The sequence below is a fragment of the Amia ocellicauda genome, chromosome 8 (genome assembly GCF_036373705.1).
Source record: "Amia ocellicauda isolate fAmiCal2 chromosome 8, fAmiCal2.hap1, whole genome shotgun sequence".
Taxonomy (NCBI): Eukaryota; Metazoa; Chordata; class Actinopteri; order Amiiformes; family Amiidae; genus Amia; species Amia ocellicauda.
Window position 1 is genome coordinate 32,049,543 of NC_089857.1, and position 19,405 is coordinate 32,068,947.

General features: G+C 35.7%; 2 protein-coding genes across 3 annotated transcripts; one reads left to right on the plus strand and one right to left on the minus strand.

The window, feature by feature from the left end:
- The first annotated feature begins 1,596 nt into the window (after window positions 1-1,596).
- rassf6 (Ras association domain family member 6) lies at window positions 1,597-11,554 on the plus strand. 2 transcript variants are annotated; one of them, XM_066711054.1, is made up of 11 exons: window positions 1,597-1,792; window positions 4,047-4,129; window positions 4,723-4,801; window positions 5,590-5,738; window positions 6,284-6,384; window positions 6,792-6,985; window positions 7,261-7,362; window positions 7,949-8,000; window positions 9,805-9,923; window positions 10,660-10,757; window positions 10,863-11,554. In XM_066711054.1, the coding sequence occupies exons 2-11, from the start codon at window positions 4,071-4,073 to the stop codon at window positions 10,933-10,935; spliced, it is 1,026 nt and encodes a 341-aa protein (XP_066567151.1). In that variant the 5' UTR covers window positions 1,597-1,792; window positions 4,047-4,070; the 3' UTR covers window positions 10,936-11,554. The 2 variants fall into 2 exon arrangements, with proteins under 2 accessions (XP_066567151.1, XP_066567152.1); XM_066711055.1 differs by lacking the exons at window positions 1,597-1,792; window positions 4,047-4,129 and having other exon boundaries at window positions 4,717-4,801; window positions 5,573-5,738.
- Window positions 11,555-17,124: 5,570 nt separating this feature from the next.
- LOC136754863 (cystatin-SN) lies at window positions 17,125-19,405 on the minus strand. The gene is made up of 4 exons (XM_066711057.1): window positions 19,146-19,405; window positions 18,274-18,425; window positions 17,537-17,638; window positions 17,125-17,320 (listed from the first exon to the last, which is right to left on the minus strand). The coding sequence occupies exons 1-4, from the start codon at window positions 19,243-19,245 to the stop codon at window positions 17,198-17,200; spliced, it is 477 nt and encodes a 158-aa protein (XP_066567154.1). The 5' UTR covers window positions 19,246-19,405; the 3' UTR covers window positions 17,125-17,197.

Genomic DNA, 19,405 nt, shown 5'->3' on the forward strand with positions numbered 1-19,405 from the left:
AGACCAAAGACAATTTTCCACCTTGTGTGGACAATAAAGTATTATTGTATTGTATTGTATTGTATTGTATTGTAAAAGTATACTTGTATACTATACTTTGAAGTTGGATTTCTCCATTCAGATGTTGTTTTCCTTGAATGAATGAAAGAGCACAACAAAGTAACTCTTTTTAAAATGTAATCCTCACATGTCTGACATCAAAGAAGAGCATGTTCATTATGCTCTCTTGCACATTGTCCATGCAATTCCCTTTCTAAATAGTATTGTTCAATACTGACAGTTCCAGCTCTCCCTGCATATTGTGCAGAATGCCTGTGTCTTATGCTGGAGATGAATCCATTTGCAAGACAGAGGACTTCACTGCATCCAAATAAGACAGACTACTCGTTTCCTTTTGGCAAACACATTTTCTGTAGAAATGTTCCAGCAATAGTTTGTAAATGCATCTCTACATCTCTTCATTACCCCTATCATTTGACAGTTACAATCCCAATCTGACAGATAGCATCCCTAGTTCAACTAGAGTTGTCTGTTCCTAGAGGATTCATAGGTTGTGACCATATTAATGTGGTAATGACAGTACATTTAATCTGCACTACTTAACAGAAATACAGATATGCACATAGCGCTTTAAACCGAGGAAAGAAAGAAAAAGAGACTGCTGCGTGTTAAAATACATGTTTTACCATCCTGTACACTTGATATTAAGAGTCAGCTGAGACTGCTATGTGTTATGGATAAAATAAATAAATAAATAACAGCAACAATGGGTATTACAGGCCATTTACTAGAATAAGACGGCAGAGTTCTCATATAGATCTTGCCATGAAGTTATCATCGTGCCTCAGCATAAAGGTTGTATCATGACAAACGGTTTCACAAGACAACAGCTGTACTGCTGAATATAAACAAATAAATCAGGGGCTCTACACTGCAGTGTAAAGATGGCACTAATATACAGTCACAAATACTATTCCCCTGCTTTTCTTTAATGCAATATATTTGAAAATGGATAACTAAACATACACACAATTAATCAATGAATCAAATGGCTGCTTTAGTAAATTTCACAACATATAAACATGCTTTTTAGAATATAATGATTAATGCTAAGTTAATATTTGAATTATCATTTTTGATATATTTGTATACATTTTACTATGGAAAGGTTGTATTTTTACTATTCTTTAAATTATGTTTAAACTACTTATAGTTGTATCTTGACTGTGTTCTTGTCTACTTCTCTATTATATGCATACCAACTAAATATAACTACCTACTGTAGTCCTGTAAACTGTGTAATGTATGTGAGTAGGAAAGGGAGGGCTCAGTAGTGTCTAAGGATCTTGGCAAAAACACAGATGAGAGGGTAGGTATGTCTTTAACATTTTTTAAGTAACTTGAAAGTAACATCCTTAAGGTAATTCTGGTAAATTTTTCCTTGGATATATTATTTCTTATACATAATCCAGTGCTGAAACAGTTAATCTTAATGTGATACCTGGCTTCCTCTGAAAGGTGTGACTGTGGGTGTGTTTATACAGGATCCACTTAGCACCAAGTCAGACACTCCCAAAATGCACCGAGGCAAGGTACATAGTTTCAGGTTTCTTCCGCCTCCTTCAAAACACTGTGTAGTGCTCACTAATAATTAACATCTACCTGGGGCTTCCCAACAGCTGAAAAGTTACACTGTCTGAACGCCTGATCTTTGACATGGTTTTCCATTGGCCACAGAAGGAATGATGTGGTACTGACTAAATTGGATTTATGTGCCATTGAATTACAAAAGGTGAGTGGAACTTTCTCTATGGTAATACTAAGCTGTGTTTTGGAGACTGACCACTAACAACCAGACTGTGATGAGTCAGGGAAGGTTACATTTCACAGAACTAAAATGTAATGTGTCAGAGGTTAACAAAGCACATGTAATAAGATCAACAAAACAATGATTATCTCTCTCTTCACATTCCACAGACTTTTTCGTGTTGCATTTCTTCTCAAGAAATGGTCATATGCTTTATTTATTTCAGTTCCTTTTTGCTGTCTATCGTCATGTGTGCTTTACATAGTTAATTATTAATCTCTGTTGAATAAGGATTCTGCACTTTGGCACGTGACTATGTGAGGATGCATTTTGAATTTTTAAATTCAGAATGGTAAATGAATTACTTAAAATTGGCCAATACAGATAGAGAGGGTAGTGACTTTGATTTCAAGGGTTCTTCAATTTTCTCAAATGTAGCATTACAGGAATCTCATTAAAATGTAATGAATACTGAGAAACAGAATGTAAGTAAATATATATAAAAATCAGATGTATAGGTGATACATAGGGTTATATTTCCAAAACACTACCTGGTCATGATTTACTGATGATCATCCTTTGGTCAAACAGCTGGAAAATGGGTGTGGTTGAAGAATGTAAAAAGATGTGCCCCCTGGCTACACTATTACAGAGGGGGTAATTTGGGATTTATATGCTATAGTCCTCAGAGTAGGAACACATGTAGGAACACACAATTTCAACCATATATCTCCAATGATTTAGCCTGTATGTGTATTGCAAACTGCACTAAATGTTTAAAGATAATTGCATACACATATCAGTGTCCCACATTTCTGTTATTAACTGCAAACTATGGAATCACTATATTAATAATTCATATTAAGTTTAAGGACAAAAAATACCAGACCACGTCAGATACATATTGGACTAATTGTATATTCATGTTCCAAAACAGTTTTGGCCTTAATTGAATATTATTGTTGTAATGAATGTACCCTTAATAATAGAGGTTAAATATCCACTAAGATTATCCGAAAATGATAAGCTGACCCAATTAATGACAGTTGAAACCACAGTCTACCACTGCTCTTACTTACACAATAACATTTTTTTTTACCTTTCATATTTCATTTCAGAAATCCCAGGCATCAATAAGAGCTAACTAGTGTGCTGCTATACATTTGTCTCTAGTTTGTCAATTTCTTTTTCTGAGTAATCACGTATATGTACAGTTTATCTTATTTAAATGCTTTGTCATGAAAGAAATCTAACAAAACAAGAATTTCAAATGAGAATATTCAATTCAGACTAGAATTATATGGATGCATCTTCACAGTGCATGTATGGGCTTGATCAAATGAAAAAAGCAAAAAAAAACACATTCCTAGACAGGGCTGGGATGTTGAAGATCTTCAGCTGCCTTATTTAAAAGTGGCATTTCTGGGTGTGTTTATAATCCAGAATACTTTAACATTTCATTCAAAGTATAACCTGTGGATCAACAGAGACCAGCCTTAAAGTAAAAACCAGAACTGAAAGTGTTTCGTGTTCGCTCACTTAATCAATGACTGAGAGACATTGTTTATCATGTTCAGAAATGTCTCAAAACAATCAAATAAATTGGGAACTACCTGGATTACTATTCTCCCATATTTTTCTTTACTTTATACTTGAGTGCTGTATTTTCAGATATCTGAGTATAAAACTGAAGCATATTGTTGTCAGACATTTTTCATTAGATATGATCAAGCTTGTTTGTTGGAGCTCTGAACAACAAAATTACCAAGAATCAGAAATGTAGCATATCTAAAATTATTGGGAGGGTTTTCCTCCATCAAATACAATCCTTAAACTCAGTCAGTTTGACTTTTTGTTTGCTTTTAAGCAAACCAAGTTTGTTACAAGTCTGTGATTCCTATTTAGATGGCTGGCCTTTCATAGGACTTCAAATGAGTTTATTGTGTGAGATTGAATGCTTCGAAAAAATAATAATACTTTCAGTGCAAGGGACTCATTGCTTTTGTTGTGGATTTGAATATAATAATTTAAGTAGCATTCAATAGAGAAAGTAAACCTTCAATCCTGGATGGATGAATTGAATAGTAATATATTGCAATATTAAACCCTTTCCAGTGTGTGTGTGTGTGTGTATTAGATGTTGACTGTTGGTCCATGCATGTTGAGAACATAACTCATGTGTGAAAAGTGACAGCATTCAACTGTGCTCTTTAAAAAAAACATCACCTTCATTTTCCAGGTGGATTCATTGAGCATACATACAATGAATTCTGGAAAGCCATCATCTTTTGTTCGCATTGGAGAAAAGAGAGCCATTTCCAGGTATTCAGTTTAATGATTTATTGGAGTCAGGACCAGTGTGGATGATAACCAGGACTGAAAATATTCGTAGGCATTTTAGAATTTCCTTTTTTAATCTGTTTCACTCCACAAACCTCTCACATGGCTGTCATCCAGAGAACAAGAGAATGCAGACTACAGCTGCTGTTAAAAAATAATGGTTTTCTGTAATCTGTAATGGACGCAAGATCTCTGCAACTTTTGCTTACATTACATAAGAAGTAAATTACATGGAAAACTATGTAATCAGCTGCTCCTCTCCTGAACCTTCTGGGAATGTGATGCATTATTTATGTGTTTGTGTGTTGTTTTAGTATTTGTTCTTTTTCAATGCACGCTAAATACAGTATGATAAAGTTCACTGCCATATATATTCATAGATCATGACTAAGAATTAAGAATAAGAAATCTGTTAGGAACAGCTACAGAGTTCAAGGTACAAAATATCCAGTCACATTGCCCTCATCTGCAACATGCATATTTTTGGACCCTGAATATCCTAGCAAAAACTATAAACCTAGGTTCTAAATCTGATTGTGGCACAACAACTTTGTGCTCTGCCTTGTCTCTTGCAGGGCTGAGTTCTTGTCTTTGCTCAAAACCTACAATTGCTTTTTGACAGAGAAGACTAACCTGCAATTCACTTTTCACGAGGTAAGGATCAGCGTCTTGCTGTCTCCATCCGGTTTTGTACTCTTTAAACTCCTGTACAGATATTTAGGAATAACCAAAGGAATGTATTCAGTCCGGAGATGATCTGAGCAAACTATGAAGATAATGGCAGGTGTAAACAAGCTATTCAAAACCCCAGGGGGATATCCTACAAATTACATTAGACAGGCGCATGGTGCTTTCCCCAAGGGACTCTCACACTGTTTTAAAATAGTTAGGGAAATTTCACAAACTCCCTGACAGTTTTAGTTTATTTTTCCAAAACCTGTAAATTATCACAAATGTCTTGTTGCTGTGCAGGGTTTGTCTTAGTGACATTGCTGCCTGGGTATGTTGTAACCTTTATGATAATATGATCTTGAAGGCAGATAAACTAAATAGTTTCAGTTTCAACTTACAGTTGCAATCCAAAGCATTCACAGCCTTCAGCTGTAAAGAAATGTGCGTAACAATATATTTACATTATTTTTTATTAAGCTATACTTCTTTATCAATGACATAGTTGATGATTGAATTAGACTTTTGCATAAAATTAGCATTCTTAAGTGATTAATTATTTTTTTAATCAATTTTTTCAATATATACTATAATTAGAACTAAAGTGGTGTATTTTATGTTCTTGTTATACTGTGTTTCTACTTCATTATTATGGTTCTTATATTTTATGATATCTGTAAATCACCCTGGTTACAGGTGGCTACCAATTAATACATTATAATAACTAAATATTAATATTAATTTTATTAACGATAGCTGATCTCATGAAACAGGAGGGAAATAACATAGTTGTCGATGGACTCCTGATCATATCGTGGGGTGTTCAACGGCCTATTAGGTTGAAAATACAGGATGAGAAACAAGTGCTCTCCTTCATGAATCCCAGTTCACCAGACCCGACCAGTCCACTTGGAGGCAAGAGGTATGTACTCTGTGTTACTTTCGTCTTTCACAACATAGCAACTGCTTCTGCTACTGGTAAACTTGGAGACTCATAATAAACTTGTGAACCCGTAGTGTAAATATTCTTATAGAATGACAAGATCGCTTCAGTGTGTATTCATGCATACAACAATCCAGACTGAATTAAACTGTTATATAGAATATATATGAAAATATGTGTGCTAGTATGTGCTACTATGATTGCTAATTGGCAATATATTTCTATAATAAAATAATAGAAATGTGTATAGCCTTTTTTGTTTTTTGTTTTTGAGACAATTCATGACCATACACATTGTGTTTCTGTTTCTTCCTTTCTTATTTACATTTCAGTGAGCATTTCAGTGTATGCACAGTGGCAGTTAAATTATGGCATTGTGAACTTTTGAGATAATTCTTGAAGATATAAAGAAACATATATATCTTGCCTTTGGATTTCCTGGTGACAGGGTGACCTCTGGACAACCAAGGGTAAAACATCATGTGGTGACAGGATAAGTTCATAAGGCTGAAATTATGTTTCAGAGGGATGACACGATGGGGAGAATTTGATGATCTTCACCATATTGATGAGATGGAAGAAACAAAACAAGAGACTCCCGCTGAAAACTCAAACCACAATTCAGGTATCTTGTAATATTGTGCAAATGTTGTGCGTTGATTGAACAGTGACACAACAGAGTAAAGGTAAATATAGTTTTATCAAAAACATCTTGACTTAAACTTGACATCTGCATTCTCATGTTTCTCCCTATTTCTCAATTCCCTTTTAAGATATAAAAAATAATCCAGAATAAATATGAAATAACACTACAAAGTATAATAAACCCTGTATTTGGGAACAAAGGGTGGAGCATATCTGTAACTATGTGTATAAAGTATTAAAACTATAGAATTATGACAACCAAGAGAAGTGGTCCAGCAGAAGTGGCCTATATGAAGAATATGAAAATGAAAGTATTTTGGGGACATGAAAGAATCTAAACATGTTTGTTGTTGTTGTATGGTTGATTTGTTATTGTTTGTTATTAAGGGCATAACCCTTATGAATGCAGCACACTGAAACTGCCTAGGGCACAGGCAGCTCTCGAAGAGGCATCTAACCTCTATCGCAGCATGAGCGACGCCTCGCTGGTGAAGAAGAGAGTGAAGTCCAAGGCAGCAGCAGAGAGGCAGCATGCCAGACACCACAGGTGCTCCATCAATGGCCATTTCTATAATTATAAAGTAAGTGAAGGTCTGCATTAATGGCTGGTAAATAAACAGGTGGAACTACTGGGATATATTTGCCATGGATGTAGTCACACAACTAAAACCTCCACAGGCCTATATGTTGACTACAAAGCAACCAACTTTGGTATATTGTTAGGCTAATGCATTGTTATCTCTGTATGATCTGAAGTCTTGGGTGGGTTGGTGAAATTTCCTCTTTGGGGGGGATTTTAATTAGAACAATAATACTTCTAAAAATTAAATCTATTATTTTATGTTGTTCCTTTTAGACTTCTATCTTTACTCCAGTATTTGGAACTTCAACAAATGTACGGATAAACAGCAAAATGACAACAGATGAAGTTATAACTCAGCTTCTTCACAAATTTAAGGTACATACTTAATTTATAAGTGCATTCAGATATATTCACATATATTTCTGAAAAGACAGCTCATTTTCCCTTCTGTTGGTGCTCTATAATCTTGACTCCTGAGTGTCTGGTGTCTATATAATAAAATAAATTACCACCATCTGCTTAAAGAATCTGTGTACAAATCATGTATGCAGTTTCATTAAATTCTCTTTAAAAGTCTCAGTTAATTATAATGCAATGCACATAAAGCTGTGATTTTTGTGTAATTTTAAGTGCCTGTGTATTCTGGTGTTCTTATGCAGTAGTGATGTGATGTGTTGGTCTTGCATACTTTACAGTTTTACAATTATTTGGATGAGCTGATGCCTCTGAGCAAGTACCTAACAACTTAGTTATTATTTCAGACTGCATTCAAAGAAAGTTAAACATAATTTTTATGACTATGAACTACATTTAATACAAGAATATTGTCAATAGAAAGCTGAATTAGTTATCTGTTGATACACACAACTCAAGCAGACATACAATCATAAATTTAACAATTATGTGCATACTGAAATATGTTTTTGTTTGTTTGTGTCTTTTTTTATCGGGGGGAGACCAGATAGAGAATGATCCAAATGAGTTTGCATTGTATTGCCTTCATCAAAGTGGAGGTCAGTATTTTTTCACCTTTTTCTTGAAGGGATAATTGAACAAGCTGAAAGCAACATAAGTCTGGAGAAGAAAGCCCAGTTTCCTCTTTTTATATATTGTGGAAGAACTCATTTACATTGAGATATTACAAAAAAAAAAAAAATAGTGATTTTATCCTTGTATAACTCTCTTTATTTGGATTATCTAAAATGGTGAATTGGATCATAATGAAATATATCAATAATAGATCCAGTTATCTTTCAAATCGGAAGCACTGCCTAAGGGGGAGGGGTTTCTGCACACTTCCGTAGGAACCCGATGGAAACGTCACTCTATCATAGCTGCCATTGGCCCCTGCGCTTGTCACTCAGAACTGGTCCCTTCCCACATCCTCTTCTATAAAACATGACGTCTACGCAGGTTCATCCTCTTTTGCAGGGATATAGCCATCAACTCAATAGGCCTGTTGACATGAAATGGAGACAGCACTTTCAGAAGGAACGCAGGGTTAGGCTGTAGCGTAACCCTGGAACCATCTCCCGCAAAACGGACACACATTGGGTGTACGGACAGGATGTGTAACTCGCTCACACGTTTTGCAGAGGTGACACTAGCTTCAGCTCATCAGAGTTCAGTGGCTCAAATGGGGCTTGGAAAAGTACGTCCAGCACTACATCAAGGGGCCATGTGGGCAGTGAGGGGGTGTGAGGAGGCCGCAGCTGTCGAGTTCCCTTTAGAAACTGCACAGCCAAGAAATGAGACCCAGGGGGATCGCCATCAATCCAGAAGATTGCGGCCAGATACACTTTGAGCATGGACGAGGACTTGCCTGGTCCAACAGGGCAAAAATTTTAATAAAAATTACAATGGGGCAATTAATTGGGTCTTGACTGCCGTCTTGGCACCAGCTGCTAAACGTCCGCCAGCGGTAGGAATAATGCGACCTCGTAGAGGAAGTGCGCAGAAACCCCTCCCCCTTGGGCAGTGCTTCCTTTTTCAGATATCTGGGGTTGCATTCGCAACCTATCATTATATTTCAGTAAATACCTGTTTTTCTTCAAATATGCATAACCACCTACACTCGCCATTTAGGTTTATCTATCAGTATAAAGTTTCACTTATTCTAGTTTTTCTTGCTCTACTAAGCAAGATTACATGCTCTTTTAACACACTGGCACTGCACTATTAAGGGACCTTAGTGCAACAGCAATTTACATCTACTCAGAACTACTTTGTGTTAAAATAGCAGCAATCACAATGTCTTAGCTACATCTTGAGTGTTTTACAAACCACCCAATACACATAAATAAATCAGCTGTGTACCATTGGCTGCTAGTACACTACTAGTACATACAGATGACTAATGAATTGAACTTAATATTGATATCTCTAAATCATGAGCAAAGTTACACCACTTGCTTGATCATTTTGGGGAAAACAGCAGACATTTTTTGAATATGGCCCAGTATGTGCTGATATAAACAGACAGCAACCTTTATACTATTAGTGCTTGAAACATGTATGGGTTTTGCATGGTCAAACCATAAGATTAAAATACTGCATTTCCTATTCAAATAGCATGCAAAACCTTAATGTTTAGTTGTTTATTCTCAACAGGATCCCTCTCAAACATCATTTCTTATTTAAATCAAACTATCACCATGATTCTACAATATGTTTTGTAAATCGCCCTGGATAATGCTGTCTGCTAAGAAATTAATAATAATAGTATTATTTAGTTAGCTTTTAACCAACAGTAACACAATTCTATTCAAATTGAAATTGAAAATCATTAACAAATATAATTTTATTTTTTTACACCAGAGCGAAGGAAACTAAACAACAGAGACTTTCCCTTGTGGGAAAGACTTCTTCTGGGACCTTCAGAAAAAATTGCTAAAATGTTTTTAATGGAACAAGATGAGCAGGAAGTAAGCACTGATGTGAGTATCTATGCCATATCCTGTCAATGATATATCACATATTGCAGTTGTAGGTTTAGCTCATGTATCTGCATTTTTTTGGCTTGGCTGATACCTATCCAGTATAATTATGTAATCTTCCACTGAACAAGGTATTCAAAGATACATAAACTAAAAATGAAATGGAGGTGTGAAGTGTTATATTGGATTTTAAATGTCTATGAGGCTTATATATGAATGGAGTATTTATGGTGGAAAAGGGAAATATTTTCAAATGATCTTTAAACCTGCTTAAACCTGAAACTTTAAACAACCACCAAGAATCACAATATTTTCCATGAAGTAATCCTCACCTTTGTCTACCATTAAATAATGTGTCACTTTCTGTATTTCTAAAATATTTCTAAGACATTTATTTACTTTGAAAATACACTTTTTTTTGTAAGAATAATTGTATATCCTCCTTCCACTACCCCCCAGTGACAATCCTTTGAAATACACCCATTATGCTTCATTGATTGACTTGACAGTATTTTCCTTCCTGTCTATACCCTCAGATTTTCTGTTTTGATGAATAATTTGATGTTGCATGTAATTGAATATTATTGTTAAATAATGAAAAATGTTAAGTACACATTCAGGATATTCTGTTCGCATTCACATCATCTTTTTTATTTTATTTTTTGCTGTTGTTTGCAATTTGTTATGTTTTCCAAATCCATAAATCCATTGATTTATTTTTACCATTCCTTATCAGGTGGCACAGTATCTTAACTTTGAACTGCCTATTCTGGAAGGATTTTTACATAAGTTAGAAGAGGAGGAGAACCGAGAGGTGCAGAAAATCATCACAAAGTGAGTTTTTGAATTCATGCTCTTATAATAAGTGAATATTGTATACAATATATTATTGCTTGTGTGTGCTGGTTCAAGCAAAATTGGTTGCTTAATCTCTTCTAGGTACAGACAACGCAGACACGTGATTCAGCACATCCATTCCAAAAAAATGCCAAGGACAGAAACAACTGTTTAACAAGAAAACAAAATCACCAAGTGGAGGTTAGGATAAGCATTAGGCATAGTTATAGACCCTACCATGTTGTCCATTAGTGCACAATGAACTATTTTTGATACAACTATATCATATATTCATTGATTGGAGTTTTGTTGTTTTTTCAGTAATATATATTATATATTTTATTTGAGTACTTTGTAAATCCATGTTATGGGTATTAAACCCTCTAATAGTTAACATAATGGTGAATGTTGAATACAAAATGAAAATAATATTGAAATTACAGGATATACATTTTTTTTTTAAACAACAACATTGGTTTGTTCGTTTGTCTTAAATAATGAAGCAACTAATTTAAATATTTCTAATGTACATATAAAAAACAAATCTCACATTTCTACACATATAGGTCAATACATCTTTAGGCCGAAAGCTTAAGAATATTTTTTAAATGATGCATTTCCTTAATCTACCTCTGTTGTTGTCAGATATATTTAAGTAATAGTTTTACAAAATCTATTCAATGGTGTGCATCACAATCTCATGTACATGTAGAAAATCAGCAAACTTGAACTCAAGAGCATTTATCCATATGTAAACAAGTGCTCTCCATTAAACATTGTCAAATTGTAAACTTGCCAGAGTTTATTTTTGAAAACAAAACTAATCAAAAACAAAACCATGAAATTAATAACAAATGGAAAACTAAGGGCCAGTTAAATAAAAGAGCTTGCTCTGTGAATTGCTTGATATCTTTGAATGGATATCTGACTGCTAAACTTGTGTGGTATTAAATCTAACATGATTTCTGCTGTCAAACCACCTTCTCACAGATCTTTTCTTGCACAAGCGAGGGAATAAAACACAGCTTTGACCCACCTGCTGCTAGAAAACTACACAACTGTACATGTTTAGTTAGATGCTACTTTTTTATCATTTTTAATGTAACTGCCATGATGTACAGTTTTGTAGTTTGCTGGCTAAAGTTCTATTTAGTCTCGCCCAACAATACAGTTGGAATGGTCAATTTTGTTGCTGTTAAATCAAGAAAATACTTTTGAGAAAGCAACCTGCAAATGCTCTTGCAGTACTCACCATGGACATATGGAGCTGTCTGGATAATATTTAGGGAATATTTTCACAGGCATATATGTTGGCCTAACTTGCAAGCCAGTACACATCCAAGGGTACAGCGTTTGTGAAATGCACATTGGGTGGATACATATTTAAACCCCCAAAAAACTGTGTTAAAGGCAAACTACAAACTTGCACAACATAGCAAATACATTTAGGATTGGAAGGAACATTTTCTTTGAAAAAGATGCCTTAGTTTTGGCACCCTGGGGGAGAATAGCTCTGCTGACATACTCTCTTTAGGGCACTGTGGAAAATCCATTATGTAGATTGGCATATGCTTTCCAAGGGAACAATAATGTTACATTGTTATATTACAAGGTGTACTGTAAATAGTATTTATGTATGGATACGCAATTTAGACAATGGAACAAGTGTAAATATAGCTGTGTAACACAATCATATATTTAAAATGTATGTTTAAACATTTAACACTGGTTTGTATTACATCTTTTGCCACTGTGGCCACAGTACAAATATTCTTTGGAGAAAATATTACGAGTATGCAGGTGTGCTGTACCATGCAGGGCTGTCTACTTGCACTGCCCCTTATAGAACCGAGTAAAACGTTCGTACTTTCATTACCTCTTAGCAAACAGTAGATTACTAATATAGCAGAGATCTCATGACAAATTAAAATCGCATCGAGTGATATTAAATTATGTATTTTGTACAAATCTACACATCACCTTCAGTTTCAAATGCTGATAATTCGACACACGCAATAGAAAATGACACAATTCTTTGTTCCGAGTCTCTTCTAATCATAAATGTAACCACTACGGTGTAATGTTTTGTAGTTTGCTATTAGCCGGTGGGTCAAAATACGCTGCACATAAGTGGATGCACATATATAATCAAACACATCAGCATCGATCCACCTGCAAATAGGTAACATCTGGATATGGGCGTCTGCCAGGAAGAAAATAAATAATTACAATAGCTCCACAGCTGTCATCAGTGCCGGCTTTGGTTTTTATTTTGCCTTCTACTTATTTGTAACCGCTACGAAGTACAGGCTTGTGGTTTTGTATCAGTGGGTAGATTAATGCTTTCGCTTTACACCTTCATCTGTGTGTATATGCATGAGCCCTCGCTGCTTCTTGCAGACCATCTGCGGCTTTCAATCTCCAGTTTCCCTCCAATAACAACGAGCAGCTGCGCCGCAACACTCCCTCCTGCAACTCCTCCATTCGCATCTTCTAACATGTTTGATTTAATTCATATTTTACAGCACAGCATGTATCGTAAAGCCAACCTACATTAGTGAAGTATGGTTCATATAACATGAGGTTTATACACTCACCTAAAGGATTATTAGGAACACCATACTAATACTGTGTTTGACCCCCTTTCGCCTTCAGAACTGCCTTAATTCTACGTGGCATTGATTCAACAAGGTGCTGAAAGCATTCTTTAGAAATGTTGGCCCATATTGATAGGATAGCATCTTGCAGTTGATGGAGATTTGTGGGATGCACATCCAGGGCACGAAGCTCCCGTTCCACCACATCCCAAAGATGCTCTATTGGGTTGAGATCTGGTGACTGTGGGGGCCAGTTTAGTACAGTGAACTCATTGTCATGTTCAAGAAACCAATTTGAAATGATTGGACCTTTGTGACATGGTGCATTATCCTGCTGGAAGTAGCCATCAGAGGATGGGTACATGGTGGTCATAAAGGGATGGACATGGTCAGAAACAATGCTCAGGTAGGCCGTGGCATTTAAACGATGCCCAGTTGGCACTAAGGGGCCTAAAGTGTGCCAAGAAAACATCCCCCACACCATTACACCACCACCACCAGCCTGCACAGTGGTAACAAGGCATGATGGATCCATGTTCTCATTCTGTTTACGCCAAATTCTGACTCTACCATCTGAATGTCTCAACAGAAATCGAGACTCATCAGACCAGGCAACATTTTTCCAGTCTTCAACTGTCCAATTTTGGTGAGCTTGTGCAAATTGTAGCCTCTTTTTCCTATTTGTAGTGGAGATGAGTGGTACCCGGTGGGGTCTTCTGCTGTTGTAGCCCATCCGCCTCAAGGTTGTACGTGTTGTGGCTTCACAAATGCTTTGCTGCATACCTCGGTTGTAACGAGTGGTTATTTCAGTCAAAGTTGCTCTTCTATCAGCTTGAATCAGTCGGCCCATTCTCCTCTGACCTCTAGCATCAACAAGGCATTTTCGCCCACAGGACTGCCGCATACTGGATGTTTTTCCCTTTTCACACCATTCTTTGTAAACCCTAGAAATGGTTGTGCGTGAAAATCCCAGTAACTGAGCAGATTGTGAAATACTCAGACCGGCCCGTCTGGCACCAGCAACCATGCCACGCTCAAAATTGCTTAAATCACCTTTCTTTCCCATTCAGACATTCAGTTTGGAGTTCAGGAGATTGTCTTGACCAGGACCACACCCCTAAATGCATTGAAGCAACTGCCATGTGATTGGTTGGTTAGATAATTGCATTAATGAGAAATTGAACAGGTGTTCCTAATAATCCTTTAGGTGAGTGTATATATATATATATATATATATATATATATAGGGCTGTCAGTCGATTACAATATTTGATCGGTTAATCAATGAACATTAGTTGATTAATCGGTAGATTAATCGGACACTTATTAAAATATGTGTAATGGTCTTTAAGTGGTTGTGATACACAGTAATACTTTAATAATTACTAGGCATTGATATAAAAGTAAATCATAGCTCTCAAGTTTTCAAAACGCCAATGTGTGAGATTCTCACATAAGCACAACGTGGTGACAGATACCCCACTCCTGCCCAAAAGCAGGAGCTGAGAGGGGCTGTGCTGGTAGCTGTTAACCGGGGCGGGGGGCGCACAGATTACTTTGGCAGAGTGGCATAAGGTCTCAATGAGAGCTATGTTAAATAATAATAATAATAATAATAATAATAATAATAATAATAATAATAATGCAAAAACAATTACTGTAAAGCACTCCTGGACAAAGGATTCTCCTTCCCCTCTCCAAACAGGAATCTAGGAATCTGTGTTCATTTACCAACATTTGGAGATATATTTGAACCGTTTTGTTTTAACCACTTTTAAAATGATTTTATATATTTAAGAACAAACTTAAGCACATTACTATTCATATTAAAAACCCACAGTAAACCTTTGCTATGTTTGACAATGGAATTATATTATTAGAGATATTGCTTTGTAAGTTCAACCCTGTCCCATCATTGCATTGTACATTGTTGTTTGTAATTCATATGACTTCCATTTGTGTTTTTCAAGTGGAGGTCTATCATTTATATTGTTTATCTTTTCCCATTAAGATCTAAACACACTGTAAATGCGATTTTGACCAAAGTGGATGTATGGAATTCTGGTCTCAATAAAAAATGGTTTGGTTATTTTATTTTAATCTTGGCTATATTTCTTTTTTCTGTTGTGTAAATGTAGTTTCTGCCTCAAAAAATATAATATTGAGACATTAATATAGTGTAGCGATCTGGCACTGGTGGGGTGCATGTGCATGTATATATGTGTGTTTGGGGGTCTGTCTGTGTGTTGGGGGGTGGGCCGGTTTACAGCGTGCGTGCTGCGTGTTGTGTTCGTGTGGTGAGCTTGCTTGGAAAATTATGATGCCATTTTATTTACTGATTATATTTCCAAATATATCAGTAACATGTCTCACTCATCAACACATAGATCTGTGTCTTACGTGATTGCATTTCAATTTTTAATAGCAGTGAGCACGTTGTCTCAGTGATATCCATTCATGTTAATTATGCGTGAAGGGAGGGGTTTCTAAAGTGGGATTACAAAACAGCAACCAGGACATTCCAGCAAATATGCCAAGAACATGATGATGCAATCACTGCTCTAGTCAATGAATGGGTTTGGTTGTTATGAGAAACACATCTATGTCATGTCTAAGGTAATGTTTTGAGTACTAAACTAAGCAGAGGTTTACCACTTTTCATTGGCAAGAGCTTCAGCAGTTTTCTATTTTCTTAAGCAGAACTTGGTAGAAGCTGCACTTTAATATGCAATATTATACAAAAAAAAAATACATTCAGGTTCAGTTGCTGTTGTTGATTGATTCTTTGCTTAAGTTATTTTTCGGAGAGAGAACAAATGCTCTTTCTGAAGCAAAAATATATATCTATACATTTAATAACAGAAATAATACATTGCGCTTGATGATAGTATGGTAGCAGTAGTAGAAAACGTAGTATCAGTAGTAATAATAACAGCACAGATGGGAGATTCAACCCTTGTGAAGTAAAGTCCAGATGTAATGGCAGATCAGTGGTCATAGATGAACTATTTATCTTAATGTTTTCTGCTTCTGCTTTCCATAGTTATAGTAGAATAAACAACTTTAATATACTTGACCTCTGCAGTCCTATGTAAACTATACACTTACAGCACGTTCTCTGAGATGGGCTGTCAAATCACCTCTCTTCACACTGAGAGGGAAAACAGCTGAAGACAAAGAAAGTCTCACAATGTGAAATACTATAACTGCCGATATCTGCATTGAATGATGACCCAAGGATTGTATTGCCAAATGTGCCAGACAAATGTCAACAGCATCCAAACCAATTCATTGTTGTGATGCAGTAAGGTCCATTCCTTTGTTTAAAACTGTGACTCCTGTAATGTTTTGAGTGCTATTGTGAACTCTGTAAAATTAGGTCAACCAAAGCAAAATAGACTTAAATGTTATGTTCTGTACTACATGTAGGCAGCACACATATATTATAAGGGGGGAATATCACCTTACCTTTGGGTTTGTTTGGGTGTGGATGTGCGCAGCCATGGTTTGTATGGGTAATGAGGGCATTAGAGAAGCCATCTTTCTTAGGGGTTTGATGCTGTTTTTTTAATGGGCACTCTGTTGATCTGTTCCCACCCTTAAAACACCTTGATGCACGACCTACTACAATATTTAATTAAAGATTCCAGGCAGAGTCTAAATAACATTTAACTTGAAAAAAATAAAAAATAAACTTTGAGTAACTATTAGGTGAATACAAATGGTTACATTGTAAAGTTATTAATAATAAAACTACAAAAACCTGAAACATTTTAGCTCATTTTATTAGGTTTTACAATCCATTGCAAATTACTGGAATAATGGGGAGATGGGGAAATATCAATTAATATCCGGATTGGCAGTTGGAGTTGTAAGACATTTTAATTTCTTGCAATTGGACTCATGAAGATCACTGTGGTTTGTGGCAGGATGAATGCTGATCTCAAACTGACAGATGAACCTCTGTAAAAAAAGTTCAGGTTACATAACTTACACTTACATTGATTCAATGTCCCAATTTTTAAATTGTAATTCAGAATTTTCCACATAACACACAAAAACACACCCATAAAGTACATAGAATACATTTTCTTAGGATGAAACTTAGTCAAACGTCTCTGTAGAAATAGTTAAATATGACAGAATAAATTATGAGGTTTTTCAAATGCAAAACTTTACCTTTTTTCCAAAGGCACAAGATTCCAAATCAACATCTTCATTTTTTTTGCAGATTGATTTTCCAATTTCAGCACTCAGTTTGTATGTGATGGTGTTGGTTACCTTTAACAATATAGAGAAAATATAAAACATAGAATACAATTCAAGCAGACACATGTCTTATTTATGTTATTCACTTTTTGTGTTATATTTCTTTGTCTAAACAATCAGGTTTAGGTTAGAAAAATGAATGATCCAAAAGTATTCAAATCCCTTTTTCACCATTGTGCGACGGTCAGTACAAATGTAGGGACTGAACTTCTGAAGTAATAGGGTTCTCTATAAGTGGACTCCATGAAATTGGGTGTTGAATATCACTTGGTGACACAATCACACACATTTATGTAGGAAATCTACATATGCCAGGTCAACAAATTATTAATTTGACCCATTTTATTTAGCAGAAACCTTAATCTAACTTAAAAGCTGTACGAAACTGAGGGATAATTTCCTTTTTTTCCTTAAAATAGATGCCAAACTGATTCTGTTGAGACTCTGGAATTTTTCCTACACAAAGTATAAACCTCTGGCAATATTAATTGGATTTTAATGCTAACAGACAGTCTGCCCCACCACATCCCACAATGCTGGAGTGGAACAGCAGCTAGTATTCATATTTTGTATGAATCATGTCTGAGACATATTTTTCCGCCTTTCTTTTTATATTGTTCTAGCCCTTTTAAACTCAGCTGTTTTACCTGTGCTTCAGCAGCCACAACCTTGATAAGTTTGAAGTATTTCTTTGCCTTGGATTTCTTGTTGTATTTGTCTACAGCATCCTTGGCTGCCATCTGAATTTCTGTGCTGTTGGGATCCATTTCAAAAGGAGCACCAACTGGATGTGTGTAACCTCAAAGAAAGACGTCACTCATTACCACAATCACTGAAGTAAGCTTTATTTCAGTCTATTAACTACTTTTAAAGGAAAGGTTATTTTTAATCCTATCTTTCATTTTGTTCTTTACTCCATGGTTCGACAGTATATATACACGAAATGGTTCGCACACAGGGATAATGTTTCACAAAAGCAAAATTGACAGATATTTTTACAAGCTATTATAGCTGATTTCATCAGGAGAAACTACATATAGCAATATGAAAAATGGCTACTGATGATAACACAAATTAAAGAGCAAAAGTTCCAAAGAATCTAATAGAAAGTATTCAACTGAAGAAATCAAACCCACCAAGGAAAAAAAAAATGCTTAGCTGGTGGCTGAAAGGGACAGAAATTATTGCTGTTTATGTATGTCATAAAAATAAAACATGTAATTATGTTCTTCATTTCTACCTTAAATAGATCCAAAACAACATATGGAAAAATATCCATATATTAGCAACCTAAGTTATTTTCATACCCTGTACTGTACACGTCAGATTTGCATACAAATTACTTATGTACAAATTATGAATCATCAGCTGCTTTGAATTGAATGTTTCACTCCATTTGATACAATAGAATAGTAGCTACTCGAATTTGTGTCAGCGAGGTTTACAGCAAAGTTAAGGTAAACATTTACATAGTCTGTGAGTGTAAAAATTTGAATTTTACAAAATGAATCTCTCTTACTTGGTCTGATTTCTTCAATTAGCTTTTCTTCCAAAGGAGGCTCATCTACAGCAAGCACTGACATCAATGAGAAAAGGCAAAGGATCATCTGAAGAGCCATCTTGCTGTCTGTCGTCTGGGGAAGGCAGTAACTGACTCACTCTCTGCTCTGTGCTAGAGGCTTGCATTTAAGTAAGGGAATGTATTGCCAGACTGTGAAGTCCACACCCATGTCAAAGTGTGGAACAAGTGAGTGAGTTGCACCTTCTGTTGTGATCCTG